Raw genomic sequence first — 19005 nt, forward strand, 5'->3', positions numbered from 1 at the left:
TGCTTTAACCCAGGGTCATTAATCTCGTTATGCTCAACGCAGGTGTAGGAAAGTCCAATTCACGGCAACCCAATACCGCATCGCTATGCTCCTTCCGCGTTCGTCGTAATGTAAATCCCAGGTGTCGCAAGCTTGATCATCGTGCACTAGGCACAAGCTCATCTTGATGCTTTCGCAGCGTAATAGTAAGTCGCTGCACCAGTACCAAGAACAAGAGCGGAAGCACTGAAGCTTTTGTGTTAGCAATGGCATCTCTCAATACTGTCATTGTGTGATGGAATTCGTACGAGGCAAGAGCGCCACAAGCCACATACTCAAGGATTCAGGGAGAAAAGGAAACGGTGTTCGCTCACCTAGCTCGCTTCCGATCGCCAAAACAAGCAGTCATGAGGTGACCAACAGGCCCAAACATGACGCGGAAGAAATGCTGAAGAAAGTTCTCGTTGTGATGATTCGGTCGCTGTGCAAGTGCAGGCTTCGCTGCTTCGACAATCTTGTCTTTGATACTGACACCATCTACCACTGCGCTTGTCGCATCTTCTGATGTCTCTGAAGAGTCTTCAACTAGTAGTCTGCGCTGCCGGAGGTCAGAATCCGGACCGGCTACAGGGTGCGCACCTGCGGCGGTAGCCTTGGGCTCAGACGTAACTTGATCCATGGCAGGTTTCTCGGTGTTGACAGATGCGGTGATGGCATCTCGCAGAGCATTGGAAGCCCGAGAGACGTCTTTGGCACCGTCATGCTTATCCACACTTTCCGCTTCGCTGGACTCGTGGGTATGATTACTCGACTCGTCGTGTTTGGTGTCGACAGCGTACCCAAGTTGCTTGCTTTCATCAGGCAGTGGGGTTGCGTATGGGTCACGAACGAACCTGGCGGGCGGACTGGACATGCGGGTAGTATTGTGACTGATGTACACGGGCGATGGCATACTGTCTAGATCATGGTGGTCCTCCTCTTCGTCGCTGAATTCGTCTTCAGGTACAGAAGCTAGCGAGGTGTACGATTTGACAGGTACAAGATCGACAGAGGAGCACGCTTGAGATAGAACAGATGGCTGGGGAGAATGTGGCCGCTCGTGCATGGATTCATCTTCGGGAAGATGCATGCCAATTGTCGCTACACGTTCCAAGATTGATTGACGGCTAGTGGGAAATCGTTCCAACGATGGATCGTTCAGGTCATGATCTTCCGCATCTGATTGTGGTAGCCTGTGGGGAAGATTGCTTCCTGTTCGCCCTCTAAAAAAGTCGTGTCGGCCGGCTCCGCCGAACAATTCTCTCGCGTTGTCCGTCTCGTAACCAAAAGTCGGTTGCTTGTCCAGAGAAAAGGGGGTATCGTCCTCTGAAAAGACAGACCCAGTGCTACTGACAGCAGATGCTTCGCGTTCATGGGGGAGGAGAGGTGCATCGCCCTCTTCATTCTCAGCGTAGTCATCCTCGTCGTCCTCGTAGGCCCCGTAGTGACATGGCTCCGAGATTCCCGAGTTATCACTCTTAGTAACGATCTCGCTTCCCCTGTAATCCGAGAAGCCACTTTCGTGTGATAGCAACGGATACCTGTCGAGCTCGTCCTCGTCATTTTCAGATTCGGTTGGAATTCTGCCGTCATCATGGAAGCCAGTCTCGTGAGGAAGGAGAGGAGCTCCACCGAAATCATCGTCATCGTCGTCGTCATCGTCGTTGTCAGTTCCATGGGAAAAATGCGGACCGTCGCTCAGCCCCGCTCCGCCATTCTCGAAGCCCGTCTCGTGGCTAAGTAAGGGCGCTAGATGCAACTCGTCACTGTCGTCAGGCTCCGAAGGTGTATCTATGGCCTCTCCGGAACTAGTCTGGTCTGTCGATGATGGCGCAGACTCATCGTCGATGATTATAGCGGGAGCGATCTGAGGATCATGATCCGCTTGGAAAGACTCATGGCGAAACAATGGAGCAGCTTCGCCATCATCAGACTCTGGCTCCGTATGGGACTCGGGCACGATATTGAGCTGGTCTGGCAGGGAATCCGCGGCTCTCATGTCATGCGCAGCCTTTTGGGCGGTCGTAGCGCCGGCGCCAAAGTCATCTCCATATGCAGGCCGACGGTCAGTCTTGTCGACTACCAGAAGAGGAATCTCGGGTGTTTTCGGAGCTGCTGTCTCGACCGGGGAGTCTACCTTGGTGCCCTCAAGGTCAGATTCTGAGTCGGCAGCGCGTTTAGCAACATGTTCAGGCAGATGGGCGTAGTGGATTTGATCGTAAGCTAGCTGCTCCTGGTTTATTGTACTGTCTTTGCGGTCTTCGGGCATCTTTGAGGGATTCCCGGGGGAAGTCTCTAGGGCGGCTGTGTTGGTGGTAGCTTCGGACACTGGGCGCAGGGAGGTGCACTCGCTGGCAGGCTTGACGTGGACAAGGTTGTTGCGAATGCCCTGGTCGACGGCAGCTGCGGAGAGTCAGCGGGACAGTCGACGAGGACGTAGAAGGACATACCGGTTTCTTTCGACTCGTCCAGCACCCAATGGTCCTCGCCGACGCGGATCTTGTACTGGTGGCTGCCTTCAGCGACGCCAGTGAACTCTCTGCTGAAGATGAGGTCGCCCGACGCCGTCTTGTCGTGCAGGGGCTGCATCTGCACCAGCGTCCAGTCGTTCAGGGAGGTGGTGACATAGACGGGCGGCTGCACGCCCGGCTGCGAGAAGGTGATGGTCGCGCGGGCGGCCATGGTGCCGTCGAGGGTCGGGTTGGGCAACGGCGGGGGTGGAGAGGGTGGAGGGAGCAGGGTGGGGTATGCAGGATGGCTCGCGTGCCTGGCAAGCCGCGGCGGGTCGTGGGCGAGGGGAGCGTCTACGGGCAGAGGAATATGGTCAGTGGTTGAGGATGGCGGTATGCTAGCAGGCCACAGAGGCCGGGGAGACTGGTGAGAGGTGTAGGCGGGCATGCAACGGGGCGGGAGAGGAACAGGTGTGGTACAGACGAGGGGAGCATGCCAGCTTACAGCGCAGTGACGCCAAATGTCGTGCCAGCGACCCGAGGCAGGCAGGCAGGCAGGCAGGCAAGTGTCGAGGCAGGCGGGCAAGCGTTGAGGCCGCCTCAGGGCAGGAGCGGCTCGCCTGGTGGGTTGCGGCTTCCCTGTTCCGTTGGGCAACACGCGCAGGCGTTGTGGCTGCGGCGGATGCCTCTGCTCTTCGCCCGCCCGCCTGTTGGAGCCTCGATGCTTTTCGTGCGGTGCTGCCAGAGTGACGTGAATGCAACGTCCAACACGCATCAGCGCTAGCCCGCCCGTAACCGAAACCAGGCTGCCTCCGCGGCGATCCTCGACCTCATGCTCCGAGTTTCTTCATCGCCCGCCATCTGATCGTCGGTCTGCCCAACACCCGAGCAGCGCAAGCAGTGACTAGGCCCTTGTGAAAACCCCCCTGAGACGTCCAAGAAGACGTCTATGCCATCGTCACCAGCCACACCGGGATAGCCCGTCGGCCTGGTGCACGCGCGCGGCCAATCACCGTGTACCTCAGAAACACTCGAACCATTCGTTCAGCCTCCCGCCCACGCAACCCGAGGCCATGTTCTCCCACAAACCTCCGATACCATTGTGCCGGGATCGTGGCTCCAAACAAGGTTTCGAGATGCGCGCTGCGACAGGGCTTGCCGCACCATGACCACGCGACAACCCACAGTGCCGATGCCGACAAGAGGCATGCACAGGCCGCGTGGCTCTTTGTGCACCGTTTGATGTGCTTCTGGAAGGCAATCTTAGTTTCAACCAGCGCCGCCTCAATAATGCCGTGCCGAGTCTTGCAACGTGCCCATCGCCCTGTCGCACTTTGGGTGTCGTAACTCGTCCACGATGTATTAGATGTGTGTAGGTCCCGTCTGCCAGCCTCTAGTCTGGCCATCATCCTTCACTTTGCTTTTCGCTTCCTCTTCTCCAGTCGGGCGTTTGGAAACCTTGCGCCGTCGTAGCATCAACTCTCGTAGCCCCATGTCAAACCTTCGGACATCGTATAGCTCAACCAGGTACCGAACTCGTAATGGGGCACATCGTATACGTCGCGAACGGGCGTGACCAAGGGCCCGTCATAGGCCGAGTCAGTATGGCCATGTATACCGTCGCTGTGGCGTTTGTGGCTCTTCGGCAAGCACCCATCTTCGCCACGAGCAAATGTCGTATTGCTAACAAAATGTAGATGCTTCACGCGCGGATACGTTGTCAAGAAATTCGGCCTAGACGATCTCTTCATCGCCATCGCCGTTACCCTCGGAGCCGCACAGACAGTCACCATCATATTACAAATCGAGCATGGCCAGGGACGACATGCATCAGAGCTTCACGTGGAGCAATTCGACGAAATGCTCATGGTATGTTCAACACACCTTGTGACACTCGACTTAGTACTGACAGTGGACTAGTACCAATGGATCAATATGCTCATCTACTTTGTCGCAAATTGGTATGCTGCAACATCGCTCTCGACATCAGCTTCCAAGATTAACTTTATTGCAGGGCTGTCAAGATGAGCATCCTATCTCTGTACTACCGAATCGGCTATGGAAAACAGGGCCTGCCATGGATCGTGCAGTCACCTGCTGTATGGACAGCGGCCGGCTTTATGACTGCCTTTAGTTTTTCCGTCTTCCTTGTGAGTATCATGCCCGTCTGTCTGTACGAGATGCACAACTGACAACGTCCGAAGGCTCAATTGTTCATCTGCACACCAGTATCACGTGTCTGGGATATCGAAGCCCAACCCGATGGATGCATTAATGCTGCCATGTTCATGGTCATTTCGGGTGCCATCAATGTCGTCACTGATATTGTCTTGTTGATCTTCCCGTTGCCTTTGATATGGGTGATCAAATTCAACAAGAGACAAAGGAGTAAGTCGACGTCTTTATGTCTCTATGAATGCTCATTGTTGACCGTCCCTTCAGCGGCTCTAGCAGTCATTCTCTCTATCGGCGTCATCCCGGTCATAGCCAGCACCATGCGCCTTTGCGAGATTGTCATGTCGGACAGTCCCATCAGACCAGGAAGTACATGGCAAGAAGTCGATTTCAGCTGGTACGCCTTCGCCTAGCCCGTTCTCTTTACTAGTAGCATTTTCTGACAAATGAACCACAGGGGCTGGTCTTGGGTTCCAGTATGGTCCCAAATCGAGGTTGACATTGGCATTCTGGCCGCCTCTCTTCCCTCACTGTCCCCTTTACTCAAACATGTTTTCCACTGTCCCGCTCGAGCCACCACACCTTCCGAGGTACCCACTCTACCAGGATACCGCGGGAGTTGGGGAGAAAAGAACCTGGTCAGCATGGACGACGAGGACGATATCGAGAAATCGCCATGGGACTTTGCATTACCCGAAGAGAAGAATGGCGCATTCGATTTCGATGTGGAGAGGAGATTGACCGTTACGGAGATTGAAATGGGAAAGGCTATGGATATGGGGAATAGTTACTTCGAAGATACCGCGTCGGAGGTCGAGGAGAGAGAATCAGTAGGTAGACCGAGTATAGGGGTCGCAAGGACGGCGGATGTTCATGTTCTGTCTCGAACCGGGGTGCCGAGGCTAATAGAGTATAAGAAATTATGACATTACGTTACAATGTTTGCCCTGTGGCCCATAGCGCACTATCTGTTGGTTTGCTGGCATGTACCTTATGTACGTACCGATGCTTGCTTGCAACTGTTTGCAGCAAGCATGCTTGCCTTTATAGGCAGTTCTCATCTCATGTTAGAGTAAATCATCAATTCATCTCATATCTACTCACATCCAAGACTATCTGGGATGGTTCAGGGATGGGACCTTCATTTCTTTCGTCTCGTGGTGCATCATGTTAGTGTAGTCATCAGGTGGTATACAGGGTGTTAGTACAAGTCTTCTACCGTCAAAGGGCTTCCGACGCTTCACCAGCGTCCGAAGCTATCGAACGCGGAGCTGAATTGAGTAGCTGGGTCGCGTCAGTCACGATCCTCATCATCACACCGTATGCGTGCGTTCACTTACCGTACCCACCCGTGACAGCGCATTCGCTCGCCTCAGCTTTCTCCATCGCTTTGGGCAGCCACTCCCTAATCTTCTCTTCCCTGTTGTGGTGACTCGGGTGCGTGCTCAGTATCTGCGGCGGCCCTGCCCCACCAGCCTTCTCCATGCGCGTCCAGAACTGCATTGCAGCTTCTGGTCGGTAGCAGCCCTGCGCCATCATCAAGAGACCAATGTAATCGGCTTCAGCTTCGTGCTTGCGGGAGGCGGGCATGGAGAGGAAGAGGTCGAGGAGCATTTTGCCCGAGTAAAAGGAGACATCGAAGAGAGATAGGGCGAGAACACCGAGGAGGATCAGAGGCGCTTGAGACATGCGTTCACTGTTCTTTGGTCAGTGCATGCTTCATCGGTCCGAGATAAGAGTACCAACGCAGTGTGATGCGCAACCACGTGCGCAATCTCATGTCCCAGCACGGCTGCAATGCCATCCTCATCCTTGCACAGAGGCAGGATCCCCGTAAACACAAAGACCTTGCCCCCCGGCGCTACAAACGCGTTCTGTTCCGGAGACTCGATGACGGTGACCTCCCACTGCAAGTCTTTCAACCCTTCGCCCTCGGCATACGGCAACAAACGCTCCAAAACCCTCTTCACCTGCTTCACCCGCAAATCGCTATCCGGTAGTATCCTGCCTTGGTACTCTTGCCGCACTTGCTCTACGGATGACCGTCCCAGCGCTTCTTCGATGCCAGGCGAGATAATGTTGAAGCGGCGGCGACCAGAGACGGGCACTTCTTCGAGATTGTACAGGTAGACGCCGCCAGTGCCCACACTGATCAGACCGACGTCACGGTAAAACGTTGGGCGCGCAGCCCAGCGAAATAGGAGACCGGAGAGGCCACCTGAGGGAGAGTTGAACCGTTTGTATTGCTGGCCACTGCGACCGAGTTGCTGGTAGGCACGGGATTGTGGAAGGCTACGGACATGCTGGAATGAGGGTTGAGACGTGCGCGGTAGAGCGCGAATGGGTACGAATCGCGGTCGTATCCGGTACATGGCGGCGTTGATGCGGTGTTTGGGTGAGGTTTGGGCGAGGTTTGGCGATGAGATGGGGAAGGTGACGTGCATACCTATGAACTCCGCGGGAATGCCAAGACAGCCACAATTCGCTCCAAGGTCGTCAGCATTGGTCATGTTCGACTTGCGTGACGACCGCCTATCGGCCCAACAGACGGACAGGAACCACAGTTCACATAGCGCAGTGTAGGGATCTATTTAATAAAGTACAAAACCGTTTCACCTACTTCTCCACAGGCTCACAGGCGTCATCTTCCATCGCGTATCGACAGGCTTGGAACATGGAAAAGTCGTAGCTCAATACGTTGAGCTAATACCGGCGATCCGCAACGTTCCCGTCGTTTACTCGCTTAGTGTTTCCAAATTCATTTCGGGATGCAACTTAAATGATACTCCTAGCTTCCGTCCAGATTGAAGTGGCCTTAACAAACAGATCGGACCTCGGGAACATCGAATGATGCGGCTACAACACGGTCACTGTACAAGAGGAGAGCTAGAGGAACAAGACTTTGAAGGTGGCAACACGTCTTATATATTGTTGCAATACTGTCGCTGCTGACAGCTTTTCGCATTGCACTGTAGTGGTGGTACTTGCTCCTTCGGCTCCATCTTGCTCAAACTATACGTAGGCATACTCTACGTGAACTTCAAGGACGCAGGCATCGGGCTTGTAGGGGACAGGCTCAGGGAAGGGAGAAACCATTGCCGGAGAGGTTGAGCAAGGCGTCTCAGCAGCAGAAGACTCAGCCTTAGTAGGTGTAGCAGACGCAGTGACCACGGCAGACGAGGTAGGAACGACGGCAGAAGACTGGGTGACGGCCGCACTGGTAGCGGAAGAGGCGGCAGCAGAGGATGATGAGCTGGTGGCACCGCACGACGCCAGAGGTGCGACGCTGTCGATCTTGGAGACGACCCAGGAAGAAGCATCGTCGGTGTAGAGCTCAAAGTAGTTCAAGTGGTCGGCCACAACGTTTCCGCCGGCGCAGACTGGGTCGCCGGCAGCACAGTAGGAGCGAAGGACGGGTGCGTAGCGATTGAGGCGAGCGAGATCCTCCGGCTTACGCCCGTTGGACTGCTTGTCGGCACCGTCAAGCACATTGTAGGGCTGGTTGGCGGTATGCATCACGTCTCCCCAGAGGAGAGCCGCGGCGACTGAAACATGTTAGGAAGGACATTGCCGTAATATCGTCGAAGTCGCTTACCCGCTTTGCCTGCAGCAGAGTTGTTGTCTAGGCCGGTCGAGACGAATGTGCATCCACCCTATATTGCAGTACGTAGTTAGCACATGCCTCACGGGTGCCCGGTTCTCGCGTGATGCTTACCGGTCCTCCAAGCACATCTCCGGCCACGTGAGCTCCCTCAGAGTACCCATTCACCACAATGTGCGAGCAAGGGCACTTCTCGTTGAAGGCGGTGATCTGAGAGATACCATTGCGAGCGCCCTCGGCAACTTGGTTGCAGTAGTCTCCACCAAGGGTTACATCAAACTGGATGTCAATGTAGTCGCAGCTCTTGCCCTGAGCAGTCAACTTGCCGCAGGTGGCTTCGACGAAGGGGAAAGTGCGACCGTCATGGTATGGGGCGTCGTTGCCACGAGCCATGAATATGACCACATCGGCACAAGTTGCGTCGAGCTTCGGGGGCACGGTTTGCGCAGCAGCGAGGGCGGAGAAGGCGCCCAGGGCGATGGTGTTGCGAATACTGAACGACATGATTAAGGATTATGTTTGTATAGTAATGTACAGCGATTAGAGAGTGTGGAGGTGGAGACCGCAGGTAGGGCTGGAGCTGCAAAAAGAACGTGATGGGCCTTTTAGGGGTACCTGGGGTATCACATTGCAGCAAGAGGGGACAGCTTTAATACATGCAGTATACGAACACGTTAAATTTGATCGTTCACCTGGGCGTCAGCATCGCTTACGGTGGAGACGTCTATACGAGCCTGTTGTGGTTCCATCCCTTTTGCCCTGCATAGGTGCCCGAACAATCGTTGCGGTTGCTTGCATCCTCGAGCCACAATCTCGTTAGAGGATTACTAGAAGAAGAAGCTACCAACAGCTGCGTTCTGTTGGCGTTAGTCCTGCCGGTAGCCCAGCCATAAAGGGATAGAACAGCATCAGTGCCACCGGGTATTCTGATATCTCGGCAACCCCTACAAAAAGCTTGGTACTTGAGATTTGGATAACACGGCAGTACGACAAGATGTATTCGTACATCGGCATCCCGTTGTTCTGCACATGGTGGGTCTCGATGAACGCGTTGCTTCTCAGCTAGAAGATGCTCATGTCACAGCAGCCGTGGTGACATAGCGACGTATCAGAATAGAAAGCGCCTCGCGACTAACGACGGCGCACAATCCTTGTGACTATGGCGCCTGAGTCCCATGAGTCTTTTGGCGACTGAGCCTATGTAGACGCTGTTCACGACTCGCGTCTGTACCTACCTTACAGTTCTCCGTCGTAATAACACTCCCATGGCAATCGGGGTTTCTTCCAATCATGCTAGTCGAGGAGTAGAACTTTCAAATATTGCCCAGCTAGGTCTTTCCAGGGATCTTGCACCTCATCCCACGACTTCCAGTGATCAACGCGCCAATAGGATTGCGATCCTTGAATAATCCAGGGGAACTGATCCCGCTGGAAGATAGCATCCGTTGCCGAGCCTGGAGATTCCATTTCTTAAGTTTGAGCATCTCGAGACTACTGTTGAGGCATCCATCAGAAATGGTAGTAGAGTGCTCTGGTCAGACACAGAGCGGAAGCGACTTGCAAGACCACGGCCCTCGCGAAGGGTTTAATTCCAATCACGTCAACGTACCGTCGAGACTCACAGACCTTTTCGTCCCCTTCGTGTTCGAACAAAATCTGTCGTTTTTGCTGCCTCTAGAACGACTTAGTTTTCTCTTTCCAAAACGCTCTCCACGCAGGGTCGCACTGAGACTTTTTCAGTGTTTCGTCGTCGCGTTGATAGTACCGTCCCCCAAATGCTGTCTCAGGTGCGAGTTCCAGCCCAATGCGATGAGAAAAGGGAGTGGCGTACTAGTATCTATCAATCACACACCGAAAGAACTCGGAATATATCACCAGTTCAGCTAGCATCTAAAGCTTGACCAGATTTAGGGAGAAAGCGAGATGTTTTAGCATCCGCGAGCACGACTCTTGATAGCTGTTTTTAACCAATTTTTGGACCGGCGAGTTCTCGTTCTTCTTCGAGCCATGATAAGTGAACCCTAATGGTCGCGAAGACGCACCCAATGTACTATCAGCCGCAGCTACTTTGTGGAAAAAGAGTTGCCTGCATACTTAAGTGTTAAGATTAAGTAGTAGTAGTAGTACCTAGGTAGTACCTAGTAGAGCCATACGACAAGGTTCTGATTATCGTAAACTTGTTGCGTCACTCCGGCATCATCGATCTCTCCAGTGATATTCTCTTTAGCAATACTTGACTCGCTGTAGCGGGCATCGTGGCTGCTTCTTTACTGTACTGATATCCGCGCGCGTTGCAGGACGGACCGCGGAAGCTGGAAGGCGCGCGCACATGATTGGCTGGGAGAGGCTGTGGGGTAATTCCGCCAAGTCTACCACTTCGCTGCGAACATCACCCTATTGCCACGAGGCTTTGTCCTAAGTAAGATGCGCAAACAATCATTCTAAAAGCCAAACCCAGAACCCATTGCGCGTACTGCGTTGTCTGAGTTACGTAGCTAGGCATTCAATGCGCGAGGCTGGCTTCCGAGCGTTGCTTCAAGCGCAGTGGCAGAGCGTGCCGTATCCGACGTACTCGCCTCGCCTGGCCCGCCGGCAATGACCGCTGCGGCGGGCATCTTCCCGCCACCGATCCCCTCCTATTACCTCATAAATTCGGAAAACTGAGCTTGCAAAATTCGCCAAACTCGATCTCCCGCAAGACGTGACTCAGCAAAGTATGGGTCTGGGGAAGCAGAATCCTGGGGTCGACTGACCTTGCGGTCAAACATCATTTTTGCCGTGCAACAACATGGCCGCCATTGGACCGGATCCGCCAACTGAAGAGTTCAGCCAGATCGAAGAGGAGGATATTGCGCCAACCAAGCAAGAAGTATCTTCAACCTTTGATGTCACGAGAGTCGCATCTACCGAGCCGCCTCCCAATGGCGGATGGGTGGCATGGTCACAAGTGCTAGGTGGGCATATCATCACCTTCTTCACCTGGGGCTTCATCACATCATTTGGTATGTTCCAAGCGCACTATACCTCCATTGGACTGTCGACCGCGTCCAATATCTCATGGATCGGTGCACTCACCGTCTTCTTCCTGCTGTCCATCCCTCTTTGGTCTGGCGCCGCGTCAGACACCGGTCATTTCAAACTTGTTCTGCGCGTAGGCATTGGGCTATGGCTGGTCGGCATCTTCATGACAAGTATCTGCAAGGAGTACTGGCAGTTCGTGCTTGCGCAGGGGTTTTGCATCGGTTTCGCAAATGGATGCATGTTCGTGCCCATGGTATCCGTGATCTCGACATATTTCGATGCGACAAAGCGGAGTTTTGCAATTAGTATCACGTTATGCGGGTCGGGCACTGGTGGGCTAGTCATTCCGATCATGCTCAACAGGTTGATTGATCGCATCGGGTTTGGATGGGCGGTGAGGACGTTGGGCTTCATAGCGCTGGTCATGCTATCGATTGCTGAGCGGCTGCTAAAGAAGCGACTTCCACCAAAGGTTGCGGTCAAGATGCTCGAACCGAGTGAGCTCAAGGATCCGGTCTTTGACCTTTTCGTAAGTGGTCTGATTCGACGAACCCGGGACGTCTTTGCTAACGTACACAGATTCTCGGCTCCGTCTTTTGCTTCGCAGGTCTTTGGTTCGCTTTCTTCTATGTAAGTACATACCGCAATCTTCTTCAACCACATAGCTGACCTTACCCAGATCAATGCTTTCGCTCGAACAACGTTGGGTATGACGTTGGAAGAATCGATACCGCTCCTCCTGGTGCTAAACGGCATCGGCATTCCGGGACGTCTGTTACCCGCGTACGTTGCTGGCCGCTATTGCCGGCCATTGACCATCAGCTTGATCGTCAGTTTCGTCACTGCTCTTCTACTATATTGTTGGATTGCGATCACTTCGACAGCAGGAATGTATGCCTTTGCGGCGCTTTACGGCTTGTTTGCTGCAGGCTTGCAAGCCATGTTCCCTGCAACACTCGCCGATCTTACCCTGGACAACAAGAAAATCGGAACAAGAATGGGCATGGGGTTTGCCTTGTCTAGTTTTGGTTGCCTTATCGGAGGTCCTGGCGGAGGTGCGTTGGTTGAGGTTGGCAACGGATCCTATCTGTATGGACAGGTACTTGCTGGCTCATGCGGTGTATTGGGCTTCATGTGTTTCTTGGTAGCGGCATTGATACACAAGAGGCAGGCAAAGCTGTTCGATGGCGTCTAAAGAGGTGTTGTGGCGACTCATGTCCTCAAGGCTTTCGGCCGATGTCGTGAAGCGTTGCATCACATTCATGCAAAATGGGAGCCAAGATCTCGCCGCCCTGTCATTGCCTTATTTCCTCGCAAGGACCGCGAAAGCCAGAACGAAGAAGCTTAGATCGAAGGAGGTAGCCATTCATAGCATTGGGTCGTGTTTCTCATGCATGTTTTGTACACTACCTACGTTCGCCCGTTGTTGGCCCTTCCGCCAGACTGTGGAACGCATTTGAATTATATATCTACGTGTTTATTCGTTCTCATAACACTTTGAATATCACCTAAAACACCCCCGGAATAGGTGGCCCCCAGATCTTGAGCGCCTGTGGCCCAGCAGGAACGTGCGATACCTCCGTCTCAGCATTGACCAAATCGCCATCCGCATAGTGCTCCTTGTAACGCTGTTAGTATCAGGCCAATCAAATTATCACAAGTGTTGCCTACCAATATGAACTTGCTGGTATCAAACCAGTAGTCAAAGACTTGACTTCCGAGGACATGCTGTTCCCGGTTAGCAGGTCGTCCACAACCATGGAGTTGATGTAACCAACTCTTCCCACACCCCAACAACTCTCGTATCCTTTCGACTCAAGATAGTCATGGCCCAAATGCTCGACGTCGAAGTCATGGGTCTCAAACGCAGAATGCGCAACAGTAGGTTCGTAGTCCGGTTTGACCCGCTTAAAGAAGAAGGCATGGTGATCTGTGTACTCCAAACCACGATCGATATGGAAGAAGCATGTGATGGGCTTATCGTCTTTGTAAACGATATCCGATGGAGCGAGAGCGAGAGTCTTGGTGTACCAGTCATACATCTGTTGATACGCGCCATCTGGATATGTCACACCGTAGTGACCCCAGCGATGAACGGGAGCTGGGCCGAGCTCAAAGCGCTGGAATTTGCCCTTTCGTGGCTTTTCGTCCTCGTAATTGACGACCAGCTTCTTCAGAGCTGGCGGTTCGGCCTCCTTCTTTTGTTGACCATGAATGAGATAGACATGGTGGCCTACAGGGTCGGTGAGCTTAACATAATTCCCTCCTCCTGGAGCGTCGAGAGGTGCAATAGAAGTAGCTCCATCTATCTGACTTGCGCGTTCCAGCTCTCCTCTACTCTCCACTTCATATGCTGCTCCTTCGAAACTGCTCTTGCCGTCGGCTTGACGTGCGATGTATACAAAGGGCTCCACGCCATACCCTTTGAAGAAGATCTGGTTTTGGGGATCTTCTCGCGCGATGGACAGTCCGAAGTCGAGGAGAAATTGACGCGCCTTGGTTAGGTCGGTATGGTAGTAAATGACGAACGCCGTTGCCTTGAGACGGATCCTCATGTCGTTGTCAGGTATCGGCATGTCGTATGATTCAAAACAAAAGTGTAATAATCTATGCGCAAGCGTCGTTGGTTGGGCGGATGATATACAGCGCTGCAATTCGATGTATGTTGATCTACGCTACTAACCTTGAGCTGTCAGCTCAAGCACGTGGAGGCTATGTAGCTCGCCTTCCGCGACCGCTTTACATCAGTTGTGGAACCGAGGTACCGGTACAGCGTCAACAGTAAACGGTGTCAGGTTCCAGGGAGCTAGTACGCTGGGGTTCGTAAAGACCAAGTGGGTTAGCAATAGTTGTGGTTCTGACGTAGGCGGGTAAGGTGGTGTGCGCACATTGATACCACCTTATCCTGGGAATTCTATCTGCGCTAGTAGCTAGCGTTTGATCAAGACCGTTCAACTGAAGCCGGGAATTAGTTTGTCAGACTTCTAAATTTGCATGCAACACTGCAAGTGCATGTTTGAAGGAAGGGTGATTTGCATAGCGCGCAAACGTCGCAGGTGTGATTGACGCGCTGTGAACCGGAAGTAAATTGATGCATTCTGCCCTGCTTATAATATCTTTGAGCACATGTATACACGGTCAATGGAAGGACTTAATTTATTCGTAGTATCCTGGCGCTAAGTTGTACTGAAAGAGTACATCACGATCGTGTCCGAAGATGAGTCGCGCATTAGTCAACTTCTGCAAAGAGTGTATCATCTGGTTGGATCTCGACCAAGATGCATGGTCCCTGGTAAACCAACCCTGGGTGGCAAGAGACTCGTAGTTCTCTTTGAAGACGTATTGGTCAGTGGTAAAAACCCACGTCCCGCTGGTTTTGAGGTTCACCTGGAGGATTGAGAGGCCTGGGGTATGACCGGGGCTGTGGCGGATGATCAACCCAGTGTTTAGCTCGAATCCGTCGCCGTGGAACGGTTTCTAGTTAAGATCGAATTGAAGATAGGTAGGCAAATAGACACCTGCATAGAGCTTTGAGTCAGCCTTGCCGACCCCGTAATTCATAATGTCTCATAAGACACATTATGACTGCGAGTGGGGTGCATGTCTTTGTGACAATGACTTACCAAGATCTGTTTTTGTCGCAACGCTGTAAAATGCGTTCTTCAGTTCCTGCTCATGTGTATAGATAGGGACGTCCGTTCCCCGAAAATACTCTAATCCTCCAGCATGATCAAGATGAAGATGGCCCATGATGACGGCCTTAACGTCTTTGATGTCATTGCCAGTTTTCCGAATAGCAACATCCAAGTCATGATCCTCGCAATAGTTTTCCCGAGCAAAGATGTCGTTGAGCTGTGGTCCCCAAACGTCTGGGTAATCTTTGCCAGGACCAGTCTCGAAGAGCACGAGTCCTTCAGTAGGATGAGAGACCAAAGCACACATCATTACCATTGACCTTCGAGCATGTTGTTGCGGGTTCAACTTGCTTGCAGTAGAAGCGTTCGCCTACATAGCCGAGTCAATCTGCTGTTTTCTGATACCAGCGCCAGCGTTGTTGTGCTGAATGGATTGAGACGTACCCCGGTGATCATGAAAGCCTCATTAGCTACCACGTCTCCTACATGAAGAAGCCAAAGCTTCGTTCCCTGAAAGCACGATGAGTACAACGCATCGTTCTGGAAAGCGAGTGCTTACATCAGGTGCCAGACCCCCAGGAATATTCATCATCCCAGACCGTTTCCGCGTGAACGGTCGTGTATTGACGCAATGAAGTCTGGCAAGTAGACTACGTGAAGAACTTAGCAGAGCCTGTGAAACCACGTGAACAGACTTCGCTGCTTGCTATTATTTAGACATACACCATCTGAAAAGCAGCCACCTGTGCATCTGGATTCTGACTGACTATGCGCGTTGTGGTACGCGTTTACCCCGCTTCAAAAGCAGCCCAAGTAGCCCACATAGTCAAGCTGCGTATTGTCCGCGGATGTATTCCGAAAAACAAGACTGCAACTTATCGCTGACAAATTCAAATTGATTCGGCTTCAGTCTCTGTAGTTTGGTACAGCGGATAAGGTGGTATGCCTTGGCGGGTTCCTTGGTCGGAAAGCGGATACGCTGCCTTCCGACTACTGATATTCACGCGCGTTTCCGAGAACCACACTGCATATGCTGATGGAGGAGTGAGAGTTGGTGAACTCCGAAAACACATAGGAGCTGCCTCTGCCTTGAGAGCTGTGCGACCTGCTAGCTCCAACTCTTCTTCCCTATTCCGCGATTAGCTGTTCACGATGTCTTCAGAACCAGTTGCGTGGGATAGATTTGTTCGTTACATTGCGCAAGGGGCTGATCAGGATATTCGTTATGGCGACCCCATCGTTTCAGGCTCAGACGTGGATTTGATTGCTCAGATTGCAGAGGAAGGAAAACTCGAAGTAAAGATGTTGCATGGAAACGATCCGCTGAGTGCGACACCAACAGGCGAGATCGACAAAGTGGCGAGGCTGCTGGGACCGCTCGAGCCAGCTCATGTCCCAATCATCCGTTGCATTGGATTGAATTACAAAACACACAGTATGTATGGGATTGGAACACTAGTGGGAGAAGCACCCGATCTAACAGATTGCAAGTTCTCGAGACCGGACGGCCGCTTCCAACGTGTCCAACGGTCTTTACTAAGCCAGGGCCAGCCGTTGCGGATCACGGCGAGGACGTCCCAATTCCTTGTTTCGCACAGGAGCAATGCGATTACGAGGGTGAACTGGTCGTTGTCATCGGCAAAGACGCAAAGAACATAGTGGAAGCCGATGCCTTGGACTATGTGGCTGGATATACTGCAGGTAACGATGTCTCCGCGCGCGACTGGCAAAGAGAAGCTGGGAAAGCAGGGCCTGTTCCGCAGTGGTCCTTCAGCAAGTCATTCGACAAGTACGCGCCGCTGGGACCGTGTATCGTAGCCACTCACGTCCTAGGAGAAGCCAACAAACAGTCGCTGAGGACGATGGTCAATGGGGAAATCAGACAGGAAAGCAATACGTCAGATCTGTGCTTTGGCGTCCGACGACTTGTCGCATTTTGCAGTCAAGGCCAGACTCTTCAGCGAGGCTCGTTGATCATGACCGGGACGCCAGGTGGAGTCGCACTGTTCATGAAGCCGCAAGCCTTTCTCGAAGATGGGGACAGGGTCGAGGTGGAGATTGGAGGAATTGGCCGAATGTCGAATCGCATGTCGTTTGATGCATGATGAGCAAGTAGACGGCACGTCCCGTTGAATCCATGTCCGTAGAGGTGGATGGCGGTAATCGGCACCATGTGTCCATAGCAATTCAAGTCGTGATCTTGAGTCCTGGGAAGCGCGTGCACGCAGATCGAGGCGAGAACGCCAGCTAGCTCGACCCCGCAGCCCTCGCCCGCCGGTCGCGTTAGCGTGCCAAGGGCAGTCCGACGGCTCGAGTGCTGAGCCGACAGTCAGTGCCAACATGCATAACATGCCCAGGTGCCTTCGCCATGGAGAAGCCGTTGGGGCTCACCACGTCTTTCATCTCATCCTCACATCATGTACCCATGCACCAAATGCGAAAGGACCTATCGTACGCAAAACTCCTTGACGCGTCATCAACACAGCCACCAAAAGACCTGCAAGCACCGCTGTTCAACCTGTGGCGTCGTTTTCCATCGCAGGGATCTTTTGTCTCGACACTCGAAGCTTCACCAGCCTTCGTCTCTCATCGACACAGTTGAACCGCCATCTGCCCAGATCGGCAGTACCACTGCCGCATCGGGAAGGCAGCGATGTCATACCGCGTGTCTCCGATGCAGAGAGTTGAGGACGAAATGTGATGGACAGCGTCCGTGCTATACATGTCTGAACACCGACTCTTCCTGTCAATACTCCAACCGTTCCAATAGGCTGAGCCAGGTTCTTCCGCATGTCGCGACACCGGCCACCGATGCACCTCCACACGAGCCCAACCAGCATGACGACCAGCCAGACGATGTGGGCTGCTTGTCGTACGAGGGATCATGCTTGCCTATCGAGAGCGCCGAGCATCCGAGAGAACATGATCTCCATCCAGGTACCCATCATATACGCCCCAGCTCCCTGGACAGACAGTCAATCTACGATCCGTACAACGATTGCTTGTTAGCGGGCATACCTATTCGTCCCGAACACTCCACATCCTCCGTCGCAACCGGTGAGACGTCCGATATAGGAACCATGTCTTGGCCGTGGCTACACGAAAACCTCTTTCTACCTGCCGACCCCCACTCATTGGCCAACACGATGAGCTCTGTGCAATTCCCATATTCCCAAGACGAAACGCTTGCCGGACTTGACTTGGAATCCTTCACCAATCTTGGCTCGCTGTCAACGCAGAGTCATGTCGGCCAACCGGACGTGGAGATGCTCTTAGGGCAGACTTCTGCGTCAGACGGATTGAGCAGCACAGCACATCAGCAAGCCTCAAAGAATATCTTCGCCACGGGCACGTTGGAAGATACGTGTAAGTCATCGTTCGATAGCGTGATGTGGAGCATTTTTACTGATATGAAAATAGGCAGTCTGGATCAAAGTGCGTCGATCACATCCAGAGACAATCAAAACCTAGTTATTGAGAATCTAGTCGGCCTCGCTTCCTCACCAGCGTGGGGTAATCAGTCAGAAAAGGACCATGCAAACTCCTGGGCCCTCGCTTCTGCCAAAGTTGCACTCGCATTTGGGCTCACTGATTACCAAGAGTGCTCGGGTTCGTCAGCACTCTACGACTTCTGCGCCAAGTATGTAGATCATTTCGGACCGCTATGGCCCCTGTTCAGCTTGCAAACCTTGGAACTCGACGCTCTTCATCCAATCCTTTTTCTCGTTCTTACTTCGATCGGATCGATGTATTGCGGCTCCAACGCGAGCAATTATGGGGCCATGATGCATACCACCATCCGGAGCACTCTTACGATGGTATGGGAGCTTGAAAACGAAGAGCTCGGTCTTCTCTGGCTGGCACAAGCGCGACTGCTGACTCAGGTAGCTGCGCTGTATTTCGGACAGCCAAAGGCTTTCACCTACGCCCACCATCTCGGCGCCTTGCTTGTCGCTCAAGCTCGGAGGATGGATCTCTTCTCAGCCGCATATTTTGACAAAGCTATGCAAAGGCTACAACGCATGAAAGACATTGCTTCAGATGAGGAGCGTCTGGAAATGTGGTTGCAACTGGAGACACGTCGACGACTAGCATTCGGTATATT

General features: G+C 53.0%; 7 protein-coding genes across 7 annotated transcripts; 3 read left to right on the forward strand and 4 right to left on the reverse strand.

The window, feature by feature from the left end:
• Nucleotides 1–349: 349 nt before the first annotated feature.
• On the reverse strand, nucleotides 350–2700 carry J4E84_008196 (uncharacterized protein; the record flags this gene model as incomplete). The annotated part of the gene is made up of 2 exons (XM_049390773.1): nucleotides 350–2421; nucleotides 2469–2700. The coding sequence occupies 2 exons, from the start codon at nucleotides 2698–2700 to the stop codon at nucleotides 350–352; spliced, it is 2304 nt and encodes a 767-aa protein (XP_049241480.1).
• A 1372-nt stretch (nucleotides 2701–4072) lies between these two features.
• J4E84_008197 (uncharacterized protein) lies at nucleotides 4073–4660 on the forward strand (the record flags this gene model as incomplete). Its single annotated transcript, XM_049390774.1, has 4 exons — nucleotides 4073–4080; nucleotides 4166–4337; nucleotides 4389–4429; nucleotides 4483–4660. 4 exons carry the CDS (start codon nucleotides 4073–4075, stop codon nucleotides 4658–4660), a joined length of 399 nt encoding a protein of 132 aa, XP_049241481.1.
• A 164-nt stretch (nucleotides 4661–4824) lies between these two features.
• J4E84_008198 (uncharacterized protein) lies at nucleotides 4825–5569 on the forward strand (the record flags this gene model as incomplete). The annotated part of the gene is made up of 2 exons (XM_049390775.1): nucleotides 4825–4828; nucleotides 5250–5569. The coding sequence occupies 2 exons, from the start codon at nucleotides 4825–4827 to the stop codon at nucleotides 5567–5569; spliced, it is 324 nt and encodes a 107-aa protein (XP_049241482.1).
• Nucleotides 5570–5975: 406 nt separating this feature from the next.
• Nucleotides 5976–7015, reverse strand: J4E84_008199 (uncharacterized protein; the record flags this gene model as incomplete). The annotated part of the gene is made up of 2 exons (XM_049390776.1): nucleotides 5976–6339; nucleotides 6390–7015. The coding sequence occupies 2 exons, from the start codon at nucleotides 7013–7015 to the stop codon at nucleotides 5976–5978; spliced, it is 990 nt and encodes a 329-aa protein (XP_049241483.1).
• Nucleotides 7016–7655: 640 nt separating this feature from the next.
• J4E84_008200 (uncharacterized protein) lies at nucleotides 7656–8748 on the reverse strand (the record flags this gene model as incomplete). The annotated part of the gene is made up of 3 exons (XM_049390777.1): nucleotides 7656–8188; nucleotides 8239–8296; nucleotides 8359–8748. The coding sequence occupies 3 exons, from the start codon at nucleotides 8746–8748 to the stop codon at nucleotides 7656–7658; spliced, it is 981 nt and encodes a 326-aa protein (XP_049241484.1).
• A 2284-nt stretch (nucleotides 8749–11032) lies between these two features.
• Nucleotides 11033–12460, forward strand: J4E84_008201 (uncharacterized protein; the record flags this gene model as incomplete). The annotated part of the gene is made up of 3 exons (XM_049390778.1): nucleotides 11033–11794; nucleotides 11845–11895; nucleotides 11945–12460. 3 exons carry the CDS (start codon nucleotides 11033–11035, stop codon nucleotides 12458–12460), a joined length of 1329 nt encoding a protein of 442 aa, XP_049241485.1.
• A 313-nt stretch (nucleotides 12461–12773) lies between these two features.
• Nucleotides 12774–13841, reverse strand: J4E84_008202 (uncharacterized protein; the record flags this gene model as incomplete). The annotated part of the gene is made up of 3 exons (XM_049390779.1): nucleotides 12774–12884; nucleotides 12937–12993; nucleotides 13044–13841. The coding sequence occupies 3 exons, from the start codon at nucleotides 13839–13841 to the stop codon at nucleotides 12774–12776; spliced, it is 966 nt and encodes a 321-aa protein (XP_049241486.1).
• Between the last annotated feature and the right edge of the window lie 5164 nt (nucleotides 13842–19005).

The sequence above is a fragment of the Alternaria hordeiaustralica genome (genome assembly GCF_023758085.1).
Source record: "Alternaria hordeiaustralica strain BMP 2776 chromosome Unknown scaffold_20, whole genome shotgun sequence".
Lineage (NCBI taxonomy): Eukaryota > Fungi > Ascomycota > Dothideomycetes > Pleosporales > Pleosporaceae > Alternaria > Alternaria hordeiaustralica.